The 21,192-nt window shown below is 38.3% G+C and overlaps 1 protein-coding gene across 10 annotated transcripts in view; it reads right to left on the reverse strand.

The window, feature by feature from the left end:
* Positions 1-21,192, reverse strand: part of rapgef2b (Rap guanine nucleotide exchange factor 2b) — a 148,516-nt gene that overhangs the window by 90,797 nt on the left and 36,527 nt on the right. For all 10 annotated transcript variants that reach the window (XM_088080817.1, XM_088080822.1, XM_088080818.1 and 7 more), the window contains exons 2-4: positions 19,953-20,023; positions 15,426-15,482; positions 2,441-2,524 (exon numbers count right to left, since the gene is read on the reverse strand). In XM_088080817.1, coding sequence (XP_087936943.1) covers positions 2,441-2,524; positions 15,426-15,482; positions 19,953-20,023 — 212 coding nt within the window. The remainder of the gene's footprint in view (positions 1-2,440; positions 2,525-15,425; positions 15,483-19,952; positions 20,024-21,192) is intronic.

Here is a 21,192-nt window from a genome sequence, read left to right on the forward strand (position 1 = left end):
TGAATCTTAAGTCCTCTGAGGGTGTCGTAGATAATTATTATCCAGCCCGGAGAGAGGGCTCTGCTGACAAACTGGATCTCTGTATACGTTCATACATTACATGTAAATCATGGAGATGTTTCCAGTGATTTCGAAAAATTTTATGAATCTCAACAAAATAAGATTATAATTTCCCTTCAATGCTGCTGAGACTGAAATCAAAATAGCTGATTGCTATTCAGGACATTAAAAATCGAACTACTTTCACTCCCCCTATTTAACATTAATATGCAGAAATAAATGGCAGGCGTACACTCTTATGCATTTATATGCAGCTAAAAGAGCTGCTAAAATACAGCAGGGGTTTCCACATGTTCATTTATTTGTGGCAACTAAATCATCTGGCCCCACAAATAGATTTTTGTAGCTGGACGGGTTATTAGGAATGTTATTGGAATATATATGGAATTGGGTTACTTATAGCGCACTTTGGGCAAAGAAGGCACAGCAGAACGTCATGTGGATTGAAAAACCATTCATCCTGCTGGGTCTAAACATGTACTTTCACTTACAAACAGCTCCTCTCATCATTGATGTTATCTGATCAGTTGGAAACGAATCAATAGACCAAATATCCACCGAGCGAGTGACAAAGTGCTGCTGAGGGGAAAAAACAAGAACTCAAGGTGAGCTCCGCCTACTGCATCGCACTCATGGACCCGCAAAATGTCCAAATTTAAAGAGATGATACAAAGACTCACACAGGCATCTAAATGATGCAAATAAATAAATAAACAATATATACAAACAATAATATTAATAAATAAAATGAAGAAACCTGCTGTCTATAACGTCAAAATACGCAAATACTTTTGAAATTGGTGCTACATGACCACAGAAAAAAAAGAATTAGGTCTGTGACATTTGCTTTTGCTCAAGAGGTAGTCATCTACTTACAACTACATGAAAGTGTGATAAAAACCCTTCAGTCAGTGTTTATATACTGAAATCTAGGAATCTATGCGGATGTACAGGAGACTTTTATTTTGAAGGGTACAGGTCAAAACGTCTGGTGGGGTCAACGCTTTTGATATGTTTCCACGTTTTCTTACGCTTTCATAAGTGTTGGTAACATGTTTCTACAGTGGTAAATATGTTCTGGTGTGAATGGAAAATGTTTTTGAAGTTTAAGAGGAAGTTTAGCATTCATATAATTTTAACAGCTGGATGTTTTGCAATACCACTTGCTTTATTTCCTCTTTTCAATAGAGAGTTTTTGCTGGGGAGGATTGCCTTTATTCTTTATTCTGTTATTCTTTGTATTCTCATGACACTTGTGAAGCTAAGCTACTTTAAACAAGGGTAAAGTGAATGTTGTGATATTTTTACATTTTGGAGCTAAAGTCTTAATTATTTTTATATGTAAATCTGCTTTTTATGAGAGACGTGTTTAGAGACCTGAGTAGCAGCAAGGGTAGCTTGCATGCTAAAGTTTACTGCAGAGTTTTTTGTGACTCTGTTTATAGTGTTAAAGATGCAGTATTTGTGCAAGACAAATGTTCAACATGCTTTGTTTCTCTACAGTTGCAGGTATGTGGGTTTCTGCGCGCCTATTTTTCTGTTGTAACATTTTCAGAAAGACTTTATTTTGTCTTTTAAGAGAATTTCGTGTATCTTTTTTGAAACATCAGGGTGCATTTGAGGCTGCCTTCTTTCATCTCCTCCTGTTTAGGACTTTTCCTTAGGGAGGCACAGAGAGCATTTATGCAGGAGAGTCGCTTTGTTTCTCCAGAATTGCAGGAAAGTTATGCTGATGCCATCTCTGGTGCCGTGCAATAAAATGCAAGACACCAACCGAGCTTCGATCTCTTAGCCAAGAGAAGTAATATCAAGGTTTGGATTATACCAGCAAGTAGTGCAAATTGAAATCGTGTACCAATTTGCAGCCCAATATTTGAGATCAGCATATTAACATTTTATTCACTGGTTGGAAGAAAATCATAAATTTGCTACTTTTTGGAAATAAAAGTTGCAAAACTCCTGAGTCAGCAGCAGCGGTCTCTTTCCCCTGAGTTATTTTCTTCTCTGACAACATAAATAAAATCTATTGTGAGACAAAAAGCAATTACTGGATTTAAACTTCTCCTCTTGAGAAATCAACAACGAGCAGGTGTGTCCTTTGTAACCTCAACCCTTGCAAACAATGTTTGAAAATAAGCTAATTTGGATAAAGGGCATCACCCCTGTTTACTTGTCTGGATAAGAGCATGTTGATAGGAGGGGAAACAAACTTTTTTGAGATAGTATAAATTAAAATTGGATTTCTCCCGCCAGAGCAGAATAAGCTTTTTATCTCCCTATGTGTCTTTTCAAATATGCTTTGAAAGGAGGAAGCTGCTCAGATGTTCATGCCGAGATAAAGCCTTAAAAAACCCCGAACCAAAATGGCCGATGTTCTTACCTGCTTCTGGGCAGGAACATGGACTCCTTGATGAAGACGGAGCCGGACAACAGGATGTACCAGCAGCTTCCGATATCGTCAGGACTGCAAGACAGAAAGAGACACACAATGAAGACAAATTATCATAGAATGCAAATGATGATTATCAAAACAAAACGACTCTAAGTTGATGTTAATTCTGCAGTTTAAGAGCAATATTTGTGAATTGGAACATTTAAAAACAAATCACACAATAAGACAAACAAAAAGACTGATTGAAGCAGCTGTTGACCAAAAGCTCGTGTGTTAAGCAATGTTAAATTACTGCTGGAGTCTGGCTCTGAAGACAGCGGTAACAGCAGTTATCGCTGTCTGACAGCAAGTTAAAGCTGTGAAAATAATCGAATTATAGTGTACTGTAAAACCGACGTTGATTGTTTTAGGTGGGACTTCTTTTTACATGGCTAAAATACATTTTACTGCTGAACCTTCTACAACAGGTCATTCCTTAGCTTCCACGTCAAACTCCTGCCAGCCTGCTTCTCTAAACTGGTTTCACGTCTGCTAACATCGACTGTAAGTAATACACTGACTACCAAAGGAACTAATACAAACCCCACTTCAAAAAAAAACCCCAAACTATCCCTTGAAGAAAAACTGCCAAAATGTCAATAACTTCTGCCATGCTTCTAATCCAATCTAAATGCATTTAAAAGACACATTTAAACAGAGGTCGACCAAATTGCCGTATACCAATAAAACATTCTAAAAAATATATTAAATAGCACAAATATCATAAAATAGGACATAAAAAATAAATAAAAATGAATTTTTTTTTTTTATTTAAAGGTCTCTGGTCCTTTAGGAATACAAAGAGCATCAACTTTAGCTTTGAGAAATTGTGATGGGCATTTACTATTTTCTGACATTTGTCAGACCTAACTATTTATATATAAATTTAGAAGAAAATCTTTTATTGCAGTCCCACTTTCTATGTTTGCTTGATCTACACGGTGACATGCAGCTTTTGCGATTTAATGCATCAGCTAACTGCTCACTGTGCCAAATACAGATAAAAAAGTAAAAAGAAGAAAACATGAGGAAGACACTGTGTTAGAGAGCGAGAGAGAACTATGAATGAACTGAGGAATCATCTCTCATCCTCCCACACCCATGGCCCTGCTGAAACACACAGACGAGGAAATTGGGCATCGCAGACGAAGTAAACTCGAGCTGACCCCTGGATGATGTAGCTGGCTGTCAGGTTCTTACAACATGACTGGTAAACAAACACACACACACACAGACACAAGCATCCACCACACTTATGCAGCACTTTTGGCAGTTTAATCTAAATTACAGACACTTTTTCAGGTATTACGTGGCATTACTGGTGAACCGGGGGCCTTATTAAGGAACTTCAAAGACTCGACGGAGGCGAGTTTGCATCCAGATAAACAACTTGCTAAATACGAAATTCAGAAATTAAATTAACGCTGTCAGAGTTAATAATGCATGCTGGTAATTTCTGAAGGAGAACAGCTTTTTTTAATGTATCAGTTTTGTTTACTTGCTCACATCGCTTATCTCAGGACTTTCATGGCGATCAGAGGGATTGCAAACAGATAATCTCATGAGGCGGAGATACATTGAGTCTTCTGCGCTTAGTACATGCAGGATTATCAAAGAGGTCATGTATGTTAATGTAAACAAATGCCATGTACACAGATAAAGAAGTTAATGCTTGCCTTTACTTAAATGCAACAGGCCGGAGGGCTCGGGGGACAAATATAACATATGCAATCTTTGTGCAGGTCAGTTCAAATATCACGGAGGGAACTGCTTTAGTCATTTTACCTGGATTTAAATAGAGGATTCTGTGAGTTTTTACTTAAATCTGAAATTATCTTTTTTACACAAGTAATCGTGGATTAAAAAAGAAATTCCCCTTAGACATCAAAGATGTCATGTTACAGCCCTGTGACAGTAAGAGGAAGCAGAAATCTAGAGAGGGAAGTATTCTCATGACATAACACTGATACCATCTGTGTCAGGTGCTGGGAATTCAGCATGAGCACTGAAGTTTCAACAGCAGTGGACAGAAAAAGGCATGTCGAATAAAAACTGCGTTCATATAACTTAATTTCAACTTAAGTTGCACTAAGACCGGAAAAGTTTGGATTATTTTTACCAGATTGTATGATTTATTATTCTCGAACACAACAGAGATTCTACATGTTTACATGCTTGATCAGTTTCGTGTTCCCTGTGTCTCTAGTTGTACTTGAAATCACCACAAAGACGATAGCCAACGGCCAACCAGCACGTGTGTTCTGCACCTGCATGAGAGGATAACCCTCCATAGCAGATAGAGTAACTACATACTGGACGCCAAGATGGTGCATACGCCAAAAAAGCTCTAACTTCTGCTCCTACTTCTGCAGCATGCAGTACACTGAACATGTGCAGTAGCGTTTCGCCTGCTGGCTTTGGCCGCTCTACTGATAGATACTGTGATGATGTCTCAGATTTCGAGGAAATGTTTACAAATATTAAAACTCCAAGAATCAAAAATCCCTCACAGAAAGAGTCAGTTAATTTAACTTGTTTGGAGTCTGCGGCGTCCTGTCAACAGTTTTACAGACATGGTGGTGGACACGATGGTGGTCTTTGGAGCTTTTTTGGCTGCGGGGGATTTTTTGCTGCAATACTGCGAGTGGCCGCTGGAAAAAAACATTGGAATCAAGGCAGAGTGACAGTCCTGGGGGCCGTGATTTCTCTCACAGATGGGCTCCACCCTTTCCGAAGCCAATTCAACAAATCAGCCAAATAAAAGACGACAAGGGCCAACAAGGGCCGACAAGGGCCAACGGTGTGGGACACGCAGCAAAAATTAGGGTGACAGATGCTCACTGACAAACCAACACTGACCAATCAGCCCCAGTTGAGTTCCTCATCAAATTTCTCATGCAATGAAACAAATAAATTACAGAAACAAACTTTTTTAAAAACAGTAAAGATTGTTTTTGAAAGTTTTTTTAAAAAAAAGAGGTGAGAGAACCATTTTTGCTGCATTCTGATCAGTCTGCATCAGTTCAGGTGTTACCGTTAAGCTTCACTCGAGGGTGCGAAAACCTGTAATTATCTTTGCATCAATTTGACCAGAAATTCAAATGGTTGTTTGTCTCTGTGAAGCCTCCCATCTGTGTGTTTACCAGTTTGCTCTTGAAATAGTCGCCTCATCACAGAAACAGAACGTCTGCTCATCACGCTGAAATCAGACCTTGTACTCGGAGGTGCTCGGGTGGTAATAAGGCAGCAGCTTGCGTGATTATCGCCAAACATTTTCACCTGGTCTGAGAGACTTTTCAAATTGAAACCAGAGGGGGGAAAGAAAAGCTAAAATCAACACCCAGTCAGCATGGTCGCACTGGTTTGTGCTTACAGAAAGGTAAAGGATGAGTGCACTTATTATAAACCCGCCCACACACACACAAATATTCACACCAAGCCTCACTGTGCTGACTGAGTTTTTTTTCTAATCACTGAGAACAAAGTCTACTCCTCCTCTCCACACTTTCCTTGCAGAACTAATGAGACTGTAGACAGCACACCCTACTGACACACTGCAAAATCCTCCAACGGCATCCACTCTCCTTTTCCCTCTGCTCATCTCCACCCGCCTCCCTCCAGACTCCTTCCATCTTTTTATGCTTCTTCCTCGTGTTCGGAGATGACACGAATGAAATGCTCAATTATTAATTGCTGGCACGCAGATGCACGGAGCGAGGGGAGCACCTCGAATGGCTGAGGAGGAGGAGGAGGAGGAAGAGAAGATACCAAAAAGTAGGAGATAGGAGACTCTTATGCGCCACGACAGCTTGACTGAACTGGGTCACGCGTACTGAAAGCGATCGTCAAACGCTAAACATCATCCACCAAAACGCCCTCGGGAAGCCTTTAGCAGCGGGGGAATCGGGTTATATGAGAGCCACGGAGGCGGTGGAAGGAGGTAAAATGACGCGGGACGAGTGACTATAGCATCAAGAGTTTTCGTAAAATAAGGATCCAACTTTTGCAAAATCAAGAGTTTTATTTAAGAATGAATGGCCCCTTTTTTTAAGTGTGAAACTGAGTCACGCTTGGCTGTCAGAAACTTGTTTGGTAGACTTAGACGTTCACTTAGAATGTTTTACTTTTAGATTTACTTCCCTTTAACCCCTTCAGACCTGATAAATTGCCTTTTTAAATAAAGGGAGGCAAAGAGCAACTTTAGAAGAAATAACTTGAAAAAAAGTTAGAATGTTGAAAATTAGCAACAAAAAAAGGGAAATTTACCAGAAAAAAGGTTTAAAAATCATTATTTTCTGTAACACAATTTAAAATGTGTAATTATGGTAAATATAAATATAGTAATAGTTAAAACCATTTTAACCAGTTTTTTCCCTTCTTTTAAAAATATTTTTTTCAAATCAACTATTTTCTTGCAATTTCTGGAAGTAATATTATGGTTTGTTTTTTTTTAAACCAAGCTGCTCATTGTGTTTTTTCCCATGTATTTGCAAGTATTTGAGTTCAGAGTCTTTGGACTGATGACATTGCTCGAACATTACAAAACAAAGGAGGCGTGTCATAAAAGTATGACCATTTTAACTTGTTATTGTTGTAATGTTTTCACCATGAAACTCTCAAGAGACTCTCGACGCCACAATGGTGTTGTGACATTATGAAATAAAACATTCATACCACTTTTGCAAACGTCCAATTGTCCTTTGTTTTTGTTTTTCAAAATCTAAGGCTTAAAAAAGCTCAGGAGAGGGGCTGTGAGAGGACAAAGAGGTTACTGGTTGATGTTAAGGATTCACACAGTTTGAATACAATAGAAGATTTGGAAACAGCATGTTTGGGGATTTTGCTCAACACCAACATACTGTGTCTTCCTCTCCCAATCTTTGAGTTTATTTCAATAGAGAAACACTGTGCTTTTCCTTATTTACTGCCATATTAAGATAATGTTACAATGTCAGATATTAATGTCACATGGGTAAAAGTTTCAAATAATGAGGTAAACATACAGTATTTAAGAGTAAAAAACGCATTCTGTTTTCTTTACGGATCATACTCTTGCTGGAACATGTCCAATTGTGTTTTGAAGCTTTTATTGGTGATTTTTCACCGTAGAAATTTGCTGCTATACTCTGTTACAGTCATATAGTCGGCCTTCATCACCATTAGTTCTTTGATGTCAGTTTAGTGTGTCTGAGCCTTTGAGACACCTTGTCAGCATGATTTTTTTACATTAAGTATGCAACTTTAAGTCACATATATGATGTGACAACGCCATTCACGGGGCGCTAATTCTTTAGATGCAAACCATTACTTGAGCATTGTCATAAGGTTTCCTATGAACCATTGTATAAGGATGCACTGACTTACGACAGGATCTTAAGTAACAAGTTCTAGAATAGAGCTGTAGCAAATATCAATGAATCAATTAAAAGGTCAATTATTAAATTGATTACCAACAAATCTGAAGTATTTTTTTAGGAAGAAAAAGTAAAAATTCTCTGATTGCAGTTTCTTAAATGTGATTTTTTCCTTTAACAGTGAAGTGTATATTTTTGGGTTATGGAAAAAATAAGACAATTGAGAGTGTTATAATTGGTTTGGGAAACACTGATCAACATTTTTTCACCATTTTTTGACATTTTACAGACCAAACAAGTAAACGAATATTGAGAAAATAATTGACAGATGATCGACAAGTTAGTTGCTGCCCTAGTCTGACGCTCCGTATTAAAAAACTCAAATTCTGCTGTTCCAGACCACGTCACTTCAGATGCGCTAGATTGCATTTCTGCCATTTTTTTGGCATTTTGACTAATTTATGGTGCCTCTATTGCAGATGCGTGGTAGATGAGTAATGATGCCATGTCAGCACTGAATGTACTGTTATTCTATAATCCGACTGGTTACTGAGATGTGATGAGTTTTTCAGTTACATCTTCCTCTGAGTTTCCTCATCTGCCCTCCCGTGACATTATTTCTGAAGGCCAGCAGCTTCACAGTGTGCCGGGAGCTGCACGTGGGGGACAACTTTCCGACAGCTGCACGGGAGCGTCGCTCTGAACCTCGGCCAGGGGTTAAAATATCACAGTACTGCTCTTCTTTAGTATTGTCATCATCTTTTTTTTTTGTTTCTTAATAAATATAACAGCAAACAGGGGAATAACATCAAGTTTAGTCAAAGAACAGCTGGTTTATGGATTGCCGCATCTAATTGTTTCACTGATGGATGTTTGATGTGTTTTTGTTTTTCTCTCCAGGCAACAGCTTGTTTGACTTGGACTGATGTAGTGCACCGACAAGAGACAAATTCTTCTTCTTCCTCTTTTAATAATTCCAATCAAAACATATACTGCAGCTCTGTAGGAGTAAAATGGGATTTCAGCATGACGGTCACACAGGGTGACATGTGTAGGAGCTAAATCTCACATGCATAAAAAAGGAAAGAGAAATTAACCCTTGGTTGTTGTTTCTGTAACAGTGAAAATTAGATGACATTATTCTATTGTTAATCAAGTTACTCACAAGAAACACACTGAAATACATGATAAGCAGAAGAATTGTCAAACCTTTAAGACAGGCAGACTTGGCTTTAAATTTCTCATAGCAAAAAGAAAATAAAAGAAACCAAAAACTGTATTAACTGTACAGCTGCAACTTAATGATTTTGCTTGATAGGTCATAACATATTATTATGAATAATTTAAAGATGATCTTATGCCTTGACTTGAAAAATCATAATCCAGATGTAAGGGAGAATGCTTGTTTAGTACAGACCCCAGCAAAAATATATTTTTTCTTTTTTTTTTTTTACAGTGAAAACTAAATGCAAACTAATATCACAATATCTTTTAAAATAATTGCAGTATGATTTTTTTTTCATATTGTGCAGATTTATCAGTTAACTTGACGGTTATTTTTTAAACAAGGATTTGTAAATATTGGTCAAAAAAGGTAAAAAAAAAACAAACAAAAAAAAAAAACTTCAGAGTCCAAGGTGACCTTTTCTAGTTTTGTCAGACCATCAAAAGTTAAAAATATTCAGTCTGTCAGAGAGGAGAAACGGTTGCCAATTAATTTTCTTTTCCTGACTGACTAATAATAGGATGGGCATTTTTAATAACTTCCATATATGAGGACTAACATTCAGTTTTTATAGAGTGCTCAAGTACTTACAAAAAACCCTAACATAATAGAACAGTAATGTAAATTGGCCAAAAATGGAAAACAAGTTTAAATTCTAAATAGTAAAAAAAAAACAAAAAAAACACACACACACACACACACACACACACACACACACACACACACACACACGCACATATGTATATATACACAAAGTCTTGTTCACACATAGGACGGGCGGTAGGATGAATGAATACATGAGTTTTCCAGTCCCTACTAATTAAATGCATTCTCAGCTCTAATTATATGTTCTACTTACACTATTTGACTCCAATCCCCCATAGAATGAAGTTCACAAAAAATAATAATAAAAACTCTCAAAAGAGCTTAAACTACAACTCCAAACAGGAGACAGCAAAACACAATCACATTGCAAATGAGCTTGGTTTTTTCAGTTGGACCACACAGACCAGTGAGGGGTCAAAGGTCAAGGGTTGCATTGAAAGAGCTGACATGGTTAAAGGGGTTAAAGGCCGACGAGAAGGTACTAACCCTCTTCAGCAGCTTCTGTAAAATGTGCCAGGTCAGCCTGCATCTCAGGAGGGCTTTAGAGCTATAATCTCTGGATGCTCTCACAGCATGCGATGTTTTCATGAGATACTGAGTGTGACTGAGTAAGTGTGTGTGTGAGTGTGTGTGTGTGCGCATGCATGTAGTGTTAGCACTCCAGCAATCTGGAGCCCCAGGCAGGAAAAAATGAGTACTTTTACAACTATTACCCTTATCCTCCTATCACTGCTCCACGACTGCCAACTGTCGAGGAGAGTCAGAGCGAGGCTGCGAGTGCGCGGGTCATTAACTGGGTCATTTCTATGAGTCTGAGCGGTTCTGTACAACATTACAGGTGTTTTTGGAAAGAGAAAAAAAAATCAGAAATATGTAGCCAGGATTTAGTTCTGTGTAAAGTGTTCTTCTGGAAGCTGTCATCTCTTAAATCAAGGGAATATCCAGAGGAATTACAGCTGCCAAACAGTGACATTTTGCTCCAATTTATATGAAGAAAGAGCAATATGTAAATCTCAGCAAGAAAAAAACATGTTTCTTTAACATGTCGTCAAAGCTGCGTAACAGCTGAGATAGAAGCTTATTATCTGTGCTTATCGATTCAAGGGTTAAAGTATCTCAGCTTAAACAAGTGACGAACCAATGAGGTAGTTGACATGTAATTGATTGGATAATATTCAGAAAATTGATTTATTGTTTAAGTCCATGGTTTCTGCTTATCTTTAGTACAACTTGTTTGGAAATCATTTTTTAAAATTTATTTTTATGTTTTAGATATTTAAAAAATATGTCTGTAAACTGCTGATAAGCAGATACATCTGTCTTTAATTTTAATGATCTTAAATGGCTTCATTTTAAAAGTTCTCAGGAATTTTATCAATTCCATCTGTGCAATTTCTCTTATTTTATTGTATTTTTTTCTCTTTTGTCTTACTTTATCAAATGCACAAAAATAAAGAACTAAAGCTTCTTAACTGTACAAATTAGAGTTTCAAAGATATGAGATTTTCATGGTGCAATAACCATCTCAGAAAATTATTATTATACAATTATTACTATCAGTTACAATGACCCTTGAAATTAAAACAGAAAAGTTTTTTCAGTTAAACAGATATTTTATGAGAATAATTGAAACTTGTAACCAAAATCGTAGATGAGCAAACGTACATGGCATGATAACCGTCAACTTTCATACCACGGTATATCACTGCCGTAGTACAGATTTAATGGTTTTTTTTTGTGTGTTTTATGTGAAAGTAAACTAAATATATTTGAGTTTGGTTGGACAAAAATGTGATTTTGAGGCATACTTTTTGGTTAAAAAAAACATGATGGACATTTTATAGACCAAGAGATTTAATGGTAAATCAAGAAAATAGTAAGGATAATAATTATTATTTGCATCCCAAGTCTAGTTTGATCATCATTCTTATTTTACAATAATCAGTAAGCACCGAGAGAGGTCCCAACATTAGTTTGTCAAGGATTGGTATGAGGTATTTGTTATAAAAATATCCCTTTATCTGATTATTTTATCATTTCAAAAGGATTTCCAGAAAATGTACTAGAAGCATTTTACAGTAATGGTGATATATTATCACACCCACAGTAATATCCTCCCACACTCATTTGGTTGCCCTCCCTTCACTTCCAGGATTTAGTTTATCCCACAAGTCATTTCAACACATACACAGGTCAGTCACTGTAGATGCACTGTGGTAAGAAATACTCCCTGCAAATGCAGATGTACATTAAAATGTTAAGTTTAAGTTTCCATTTTGAATACTTGAACTGAAACCTGCTATAAGGTAGGGTTTTATTTTTAGGAAATGACCTTTACAACCATCTGAAATATGACTCAACATACAGGCAATACAATTTTTACAACCTAATAGAGATACTGTCACTATTAAATCCCCCTCATTGACTTTTAGAGCCCTCATTCCCCATCAGATTGCGGTTGTTGTTATAAATAGACGAGGAAATGAAGACGGGCTTTTGGAGCTCGTATTTTCACAAGAGACGCTTGATTAAGATCTTGCACGGGAGGAAAGTCAATCTGATCTGCTGCTGTTTAACACCCGGCTCTTATCAGGAAGAGCTATGACACACTTTTTATAGGTTCACACATGCATGCACGCAAACAGATGTACAAACAGTTGTGCGAAGACACAACTAGAATCTATAGACACTTGTGCAAATTAAATGAACCAATTAAGAAAAAGATAATAACCTGCTGTGTTCTGATGCTTCAGCCTGGAGGCAAACTTAGCAAAGTACAGGCAGTTTTGCTTTCCTCTTCCCCTATTTCTTAAATATATAAGAAGCACACGTGATATGAGTCAAACTGTTCAGTTTGCATGTAAGCTACACCGCTATCGTGTTGATCTGTGGTTGACAGTGTTAGCAGAAGCTCCGGTCTGCAGTACACATAAACACACATCACTGATAAAAACAGAAAATTGTTAAAATTCACATGACAACACTTAGGCCTGTCACAATAACTTCTTTTGCTGGATGATATATTGACCCAGAAATAGCAAATAGCAAAATAAAGCAAATAGACCCTTTCAAAGTGCAATAAATGGCCGAGGAGTGGAGGATGAAGTTGTTGGAAGATAAAAATTACAAACGACAGGCTTTTGTGCTCATTGTCAAGGGGTGGCAAGCTAATGCCTATCAGGACTGTACGTCTTCCCCTCTAAAAGTGCAGCTGCAGGCTACCGGTAAGCTACACTTTGTCTTCTTTGAAGTGTTTTTTTTTTTCCTTTGACTAGCACACGTAGGTGGGATTTTAGAGAAATAGAAAAGGGAGAATTGCTTTGCCAGAGTCTTGTAATAGTTGGGAAAATGCTGCTGTATACTCTGGCATCATGTTGGCTAAAATGTTGGTGACATTCTCATGTAAACAAACATGCACATGAACACAACGCACAATATCAATGTCAGAAAAAAGATCGAGGTCATGTTCATTTATTGCACAATAAATCAATAACGTAATTATCATGACAAGCCTACCAAATACAGTACCAGTAAGGTACCACTGCAGATTGTAACAGCGCCCAAGCTGGCAGGACGGGACCACTGACAGCACGGGTGTGATTTTTTGACAACTTGTAATGTGTGTGACCCACAGCCGGAAGATTTTAAAGCAGCTAGCAGCAGTTAGCAGCTAAATCTAAAAAAAAAAAAAAAAAGAACTGCACATCTGCAAATTGGGAAAACAATGACATCCACAAGCACTGTATCCTCAGAACAGAGGACAAGGACTGCCGCCATATAAAACGGGTGGTAAATGACTGTTATTTACATATTATGCCATTGTTCATTTTGTAAAGTGCCATTGATGCGTATGATATCTGTCACATTAGAAGTCAAGGCTGTCACATTATGTGTCATGCCTTTTTCGATTCTGCAAATCCAACATTCTGTCTATAATCACACACTGGAGCAGCATAATGTCGCTGTTGTTTGGTCCTGTGTAAACATGCAAAGGCAGCGTAACGAAGGGACTTTGTAGTGGCGCCATAGCGTGATCTGTGTAAAAACGGCGAATTTTATTGATATTGCATCTCTGACTATTGTAATGTTTTTGTATGTTTTATTTCACATTCTGATTCTTATAAATACTCTGTATTCTTAAACATTTTGAGCTGCATTCCACGTATGAAGGTGCTATTTTAATAAAATGCTGTTATTTTTAATGCCCGTCTCACTCATTTGTGCGCTCTCTATTTCTCTCTTGCTCTATCGCTCTCATTTTGACAAGATGAAATGAAGTCTGCTCCTCAATATTATTGCATTTCATTCCACCCCTATCAGTTTTCTCTGTGGCATTCTGTATCGAGGAAAAACATTCATGCCAAAGTCCACCAGCGTTTAACCCCAGTCTGGGCTGTGACGAGAGTCAGCTGATGCAGCTTTGACCCGTGCCACTGTGTTGGTCTGAATGGGTATTAGTCTAAGTCCACACTAAGTCGTCTCTATCTGAAAACACTGTTTATTTGTAAAAAAAAAAAAAAAAAAAAAGTTTGCCCACCTCAGTGTTTTCATTTGAATATTTCAGTTTTTTTGACAAGGATTTGATGAGGAAAACCAAAAATGCCCTTCATTAACTATACTACTAGAAATGCAAAGTGAGCTTCTGGGCTATGGGCTATAGGCTAGAGAGTGTGTGTGTGTGTGTGTGTGTGTGTGTGTGTGTGTGTGTGTGTGTGTGTGTGTGTGTGTGTGTGTGTGTGTGTGTGTGTGTGTGTGTGTGTGTGTGTGTGTGTAATGACTGGTGTGCGGGACCCGAGGGAATCTTGCTGAAACTGGAGTCTATTATGCGTCCACAGCTTAATCTGCATTCCTATTGTTTAATCAGCTCCCACGCCACCGATGGGCTTCTAATGAGGTGTTGACTCTTCGCCATCACCCCCCAACACACACACACATACATATAGACCCACACACACACACACGCACACACACACACACACACACACACACACAGAGAAAACCAAACAGGGGATCAGGAGGCATAGACGGGACAATGCGCCCTCTGTAGCCCCCTGAGAGGCTGATAACGTTAATTAACTGTCTTAATTCTCACCATGGGTGTTCGGAGGACGTCAACATGTGACAGCAGTCAAACACTGTGCGTGCTCTCTGCTCACTACAGTTGTGGCAGCCTTTTAAAAAAGGGTCCAAACACGTTTAGAAGCTGTCAGGAAGCTGTCAATACAGCTTTCCAATCATATTAACCCCCCAGCTGAAAGGAGGAGGCGTATCAGCATTACCACCGGTGACTGGCTCGCAGTGAAGGAGATGCATTTAGGAGCTGTTACAGCTACAATTTTTCTTTCTGGGTTCACACTGTTCAAGCTGAAATTAGACTGGAAATCCCTTCTAGGTTATTTTTTTCAGTATTGCAGTAAAGTGGTTTGGTGTAACACTGATACACACACACACCTTCATAAGGGCATCAACTGACTGCCTCTGTGCTTTACGGACATTTGTTTTCATTTAAGTCACCCGGGTCGCTCTGTTGTGTGGACCCGGCATGCCTCAGCTCATCAATAACTGTGAGTAACGGCCTGCGCCAAAGTGTGGCTTTGATCACACACAATTGAAATATTGTTACACTGGCTGCCTCTGTTGTTTTTCATGTGTTCATGTGCTGGTAGAGATGAAAGTATCTGAACAAATATCATCAATATCCATTTACACACTCAGGCATCCACACCCATCCAGGTATTGTGGCACTTACTAGTATAGCACTTCATTGGCTTCGTGTCTCTCATAGCGCACCGTCTCGCACATTATCCTGCAGGGACAGAGAGGAGAGGGAGGCGAGAAAACAGGCAGTCAGAAAACAATAGGAGGAAATATTAACTTTGGTTGGTCGGTTAGAAATGTTACGAAACAGAGAGATCAGGAAAAGATCAAGACTTGGCTCTAATAAGGGAGTTTCCTCAAATTCGGATTCAGCAAACTTTATTGTCTGTCGTGACAGAAAGTCGAGATGTAGCTCAAGATCAATATACGGTGCAAAACAAACTCAGACAATAAACATACAGCATGTGTTCCTAAAAACAGTAAATACGGAATACAAATAATTTAGACAGAACAAACATTTACAACATATTTCTATGTGCACAGTGGCATAGTGTTAATGTAGATGTGTGGATCATTGTTATTTATTTAAGATGTTCATGGCAGTGGGAATGAAGGAGGTTTTTTTTAAGTGTTTTTCATGGTCAGGGGGATGGTAGTAGCTGGAGAAACGTATGCAGAGGGTGAGAGGGATCTTTTGTAAAAAAAAAAAAAAAAATGCCGCAAAAGCAAAATTTAAAACCTGGATACTCATTTGTTTTTGTGATTTCCTACATTTTCCAGAATGATTCTTTCAGCCATCAGTGACAGGCAGTGACCGAGTTGCTGATAAATATTAAAAATGGGAGCATTTTATGGATATTCAAGGATATTCGATTGAAGTTGATGGAGAGAATAGAAACTTAACATTAAAGGAATACTTCACCCCTCAAATGACCATTTGTGTTATCACCCTTTGTCACAATGAATTAGTGAAAAAAAAATGTGAACAACAATGTGGTCAACAAAAACAAAACTATACCAAAACTTCTGTTTACAAACTCTCACACAACTCATCCAGCATAATCCAAGTCTCATTTAGCCGGCCGTATCAGCACTTATTAAACAGACAGCCCTTTCTGACGGAGTCTGACACTTTTCAGTCACTTTACCTCGCTGAACACAGTGGCTGCTGGTCTGAAACTGCCTCCATCAGTTAGTTTTTTATATTACTGTCTGACTTTGGTGTTTTTAAGGGTTAGATACTCAAAATCACACAATAACATAAACAAACTACAGCTCAAGGCAGGGGTAGACCAACAACTCCCATGATCACCGAAGAACAATGACTGTTTTTGTCAATGGAGTCTGGCTTTGAGGAGAGCGCTGAGCGAACGACTGGATGAACGAGACCTGGATTATACTGCACACACCGCGTTACAGTTTGTAAAACAGATGTTTTGATAGATTTTTTTAGATTTTTTAAAATAATTTTTCTATTAAACATGGACCCATATGACTTCAATTCACGCCGACGTTTCAAAGTTTTAGGATTCTTCGTTCACTGTAGAGGCATGTCAGAAAAACAGAGTTTATATATATAGAAGTGGCACACAAACGGTCATTTGGAGGTGAAATATCCCTCGAACAGACAGCATGACGGTCCTGTGGCTGCTTTGTGTTTTTGGTCTATTGCAGCCTCAGTTTGGGGAAGTCTGTTGTTCTGCTTCTTCGACAATGAATTCCTCATGGTGATTATTTAAGTTTGTTGTTGAAGCCTTTGATCTTTTATTGCAACACCAAAATATGACATTTATTACTTGACTTTTGGATATATGTTTCTACTTTCTACTAAACTGCAGTTATGCTGGTTATATCCTGGTATAATTTACTATTTTATGGGCAAATATAGACCTTACATCTTTCCTTATGTTCCAACTAGAAGTCTTAGATTTTCCGCTCCCTTTATTCTAAAAGTTTCTTATAAAATCTGGTGAGGCTGCTTTAATCTTTTATGGTACCATGCAGTTATAGCATGAGCTCTCGCTCTTTGTTTTAAAACAGCAAACGTTCTTGGCTTTTGTTAGATCCGTGTTTTTTAGTCTCCCTTTCATTTTGGGCAATCTTGCATTTTCAGCTCATATGTTTTTATTATTATTTTGCAGTATAAAATGTTTCCTCTTTGTTGAATTGAATTTGTTTGTGATGTTTCACAGTGCTGTGATTTTTTTCTCTTGTTTTAATCATCTTGACATCTGTTGTTTGCTGCTGATGACAGCACTGATGAAAGCAGTGGAAACAGTTTCTTATTCTCTACACCATTACAGTTTGATTTAAGATTTGAACAATTAATCTTTGAGTCACAAGACTGTTTATGCCTCTGCTCCCAAAACTAAAGCGCCCCTCATCCAGGTCAGATGAGATACTTAATGTCAATTAGACACCGACACACTTTGTGCCCCCAGTGCTCCCATCAATGAAGCGCTGTTTTGTTTTTCTCAGTTTTAGTGTATTAGTGTATTAAGCACCTAAAAAAAAGATCTAAAATTACTACCATTAACCAGTCAATGATTTCACTCTCATTTTTCTCACTTAGTTCTTTTGTAAGGGTAAATAATAGCTCCCATATTTAAAATGACAGATTTTAAAATGAAAACCGTTTTTCTTCAACACAAAGTGTGAAAAAGTCGTCCACATCAGGCTTTCCCCAAGACGCCTGCTCAACTTTACAGACAGGCAACTACTGTATAGTAAACAGTAGCTGATCAAAACACAAAAAAGCTTCAAAAATAGCTGGGGGCGCCCGTCGTGCTGCAGCCCCCCATTGCACAACGACCGAAAAAAACAATCCTGGCTTTAAAAAACAAGTCGCTGTTAAAAAAAAAAAAAAAGAACTACAGAGGAAAAACAACACATTCCTCCCAGATGAAATGTGGAGGAAAAAAAAGAACTATAACATAATCCCATAGTTAGTGGGATGTCGATCACTGGCTGGGATTTTTTTTTTTCCTTTTTTTTAAGTAAGGAAAAGTTGGCAGGAGCGGTGGATCGGTCTGTGGGACCACGGGGACATTCCTCAGGATCCACACAGGGGAGGAGGGAGAGGGTTACTGTAGGGTGGGAGGCCTCTCAGGGGTCACACAGAGGAATGTTCCAGCTCGCGGGTCATGTACTGCTACATTGTTCCGTCGCCAGTATAATCCACATGTATGCACACAAGGCATGCTGGGAACAGACTTCTGACATGCAGTGTTTGGAGAGGATGCGCCAGACAGAAAAGACTAGAAGGCTGACGTGGTGACGGGAGAGCGGAAAGGCAAAAGTACGTTTGGAGAGCAGAACAGCGTGCTCACATTAGAGTCATTTTAGTCAAATTTGAGGTTTTTTTAAGTCAAGACACACTTGTCTTTTCAATCTCAATAAAAAAAAAATGAACAAAAAGTGAGAGCTAAAATTAGGGCTTTAACTTGTGATTATTGTAATTTAAAAAAATGTTACAAAAGATAGGGAAGCACAATAATATCGGCACGTCATCAGTGGTCGATATTGGTTTTAAAATGCTGATTTCATGTCAATATTATTTTTTTTTTGACAAAATGAACATGTACAAAAAATCAACCATACATTAAAGTATTTTCCTTATTTTGATCATTGAATTTAATGACTTCTGTTGGTGGGCTTTCACAATAAGAGCATGAATAATATGATGTTAATTCCACTACAGAAGAGATTTGAAGATCACTAAAATTAGGTGTGGAAAAAAGAGGATGTACCGATATCGGTATCAGTTATGGGCTAAATAAGTTGTTATAAATCAGCATATCTGATATAACAAAAAAAAAAATCCAATATCCCGCATCCCCAAAAAACATATGAAAATAGACAAATGTATGGTATGTCTGGATTTTCCCTAAAAAATAGTGGACAAGCTCATTTAGAAGAAATCCTTCTGAATCATGATTTATGACTCAGTAGAAGTGAACAGCATTGGATTTTTCTGCAGAGACTCTGCTTCTATTTTCTTATTTTCTGCAGTTGGGACATTTCCGGGTGTGCACTCCCACAGTGCTCAGGTGATGTCGGGGTTTTGTGAAAAGGTAGCAACCAGGTGCCAGACTGTAAGCAGCAGGCATCCAAGACACACAGCACTGAAAAAAAATGTAAATACAGCGAGGAGAAACGCCAAAAAAGAGTGAATCTGGGGTTGGTTTTACTTTCACAGGCGAGCGAGATGACAAACAGTCCCCAATAATCCAGCATTTTACACCGTTAACCTTTACAAGAACCAACAGATGATATCACCCGTTATCTAAAGGAGGGCTAAATTCAACAAGTATTGGCACTGCATCATAATTGAAACCGATCAGGAGAATGTATTTTATATACGTGCCAGTCACAGTGAAAGCTGGATTTCAGTCATTTTGTCTTTTCAACAGAAGATTTGCTCTTCAGAGAGTAAAATAATTCCAGCTGACGAGTGGTTGCAGGGCAGAGTGGCTGCTGGATTAGAAAACCAGACGAATTTCACCAGCGTTTGGCTGCCGGCTCCGTGTTAATTTTCCACCCCTGACTACAACCGTTATATGGAGCAGACACTGAGGAGTTGTCAGTGTTTTAATTTGCATTTGAAATTCATGTGATTGGAATATCAAGCTCTAAGTTATGTTAATGAAGTGCCAGGAGTGCGTGTGCAGATGCAAACCTCAGCTGGTGCTCTCGCAGGTTCGACAAGGCCTCCATCCCGTGGAGATACGAGTAGACAATCTCCAGGTCCTGAGGAACAGAAGAGAAGTGTTGTTAGACGCAGGAGATCAGAGCAAGAGCTTTAAAGCTGCTACAATCAATATCTGTAATATGAACAATGCACAAAATTATGATGCACTCATGTTTTTTGTTTTATAGCCCACAACTGGTACTGTGACTGCTCTGATTCACTCTGATAAACCTCTTTCGAGCCACAGCAATTGGTTTCATTGAAACAAAGCTCTGATAAAACCACTGAACACGACCTGCTCAGAACCAAACAGCAGACTGACAAAATCCGTCAGTACCTGATGAACATAGTGGAGCATTAACCCTCTGTAGAGTGAGATGTTTTGGGTATGTATTTAGGCGACTGCAAAAGTTTCACCATATCAACTCAATCAGGAGATCATATGTTAATGTTGCACCTACGTCTTGTTGCAATGCAAACAAAAGTTGCCAAAAAAATCACTAGATGCATGTAGTAATGTAAGTATATCGTGTTAATGCATGACTTTGTTAAATACTCGATTCAGATTAGTCAGTTACAGCATTCTACGGTTTTACTTCTGAGCAGACTGTTGTCTTCACCTGCAAAATTAACACCTATAGACCAGGAAGAAGCTCAAAATGACCACAAAGAAAACATAAAATGACCACCAAGAGCTGCAAAGCAACTACAAAGAGATTTAAAGTGACTGCAGAGATTAAAAAGGACAGCAAGACACAAAATGATTCACGACTACGTGAAGGGGCAAAACAGTCACGAAGAGACGCAAAATTACAGAGAGACGATTTAACAACTATGAAGGGACGCTAAACAAAATAAGACAAACTAACTGCACAATGTAAGTGTCCCGCTCCTGTGCAGGAGAAGAGGAGGTCATGTGATCTAACCATGGACGCAGTTTTGATACATGCTTAGCTAAAGCAGTAAAATCATATTTAAAACTATTAAATCATCTTTAATCCAATAATTTGTGTCAAATTATTGATTTATTTAGTAAGTACCTAGGCAATAAACGTGATAATGTACAGTGAGCAGGTCATTACTGCGAAATAAACCTCTTAAGGGTAATTCAAGACCCGATTTAAGTCCTACATCACCCTGCCAGGGTTCAAATTGCTGTAATTACCTGCTTGCTGTAGAGATTACTTTTGCTATATATCATGTTTAATGGTATGAAACAAAAAAAGCA

This window comes from Plectropomus leopardus, chromosome 8 (assembly GCF_026936395.1).
Source record: "Plectropomus leopardus strain MGB_pleo_1.0 chromosome 8, ASM2693639v1, whole genome shotgun sequence".
Taxonomy (NCBI): domain Eukaryota; kingdom Metazoa; phylum Chordata; class Actinopteri; order Perciformes; family Serranidae; genus Plectropomus; species Plectropomus leopardus.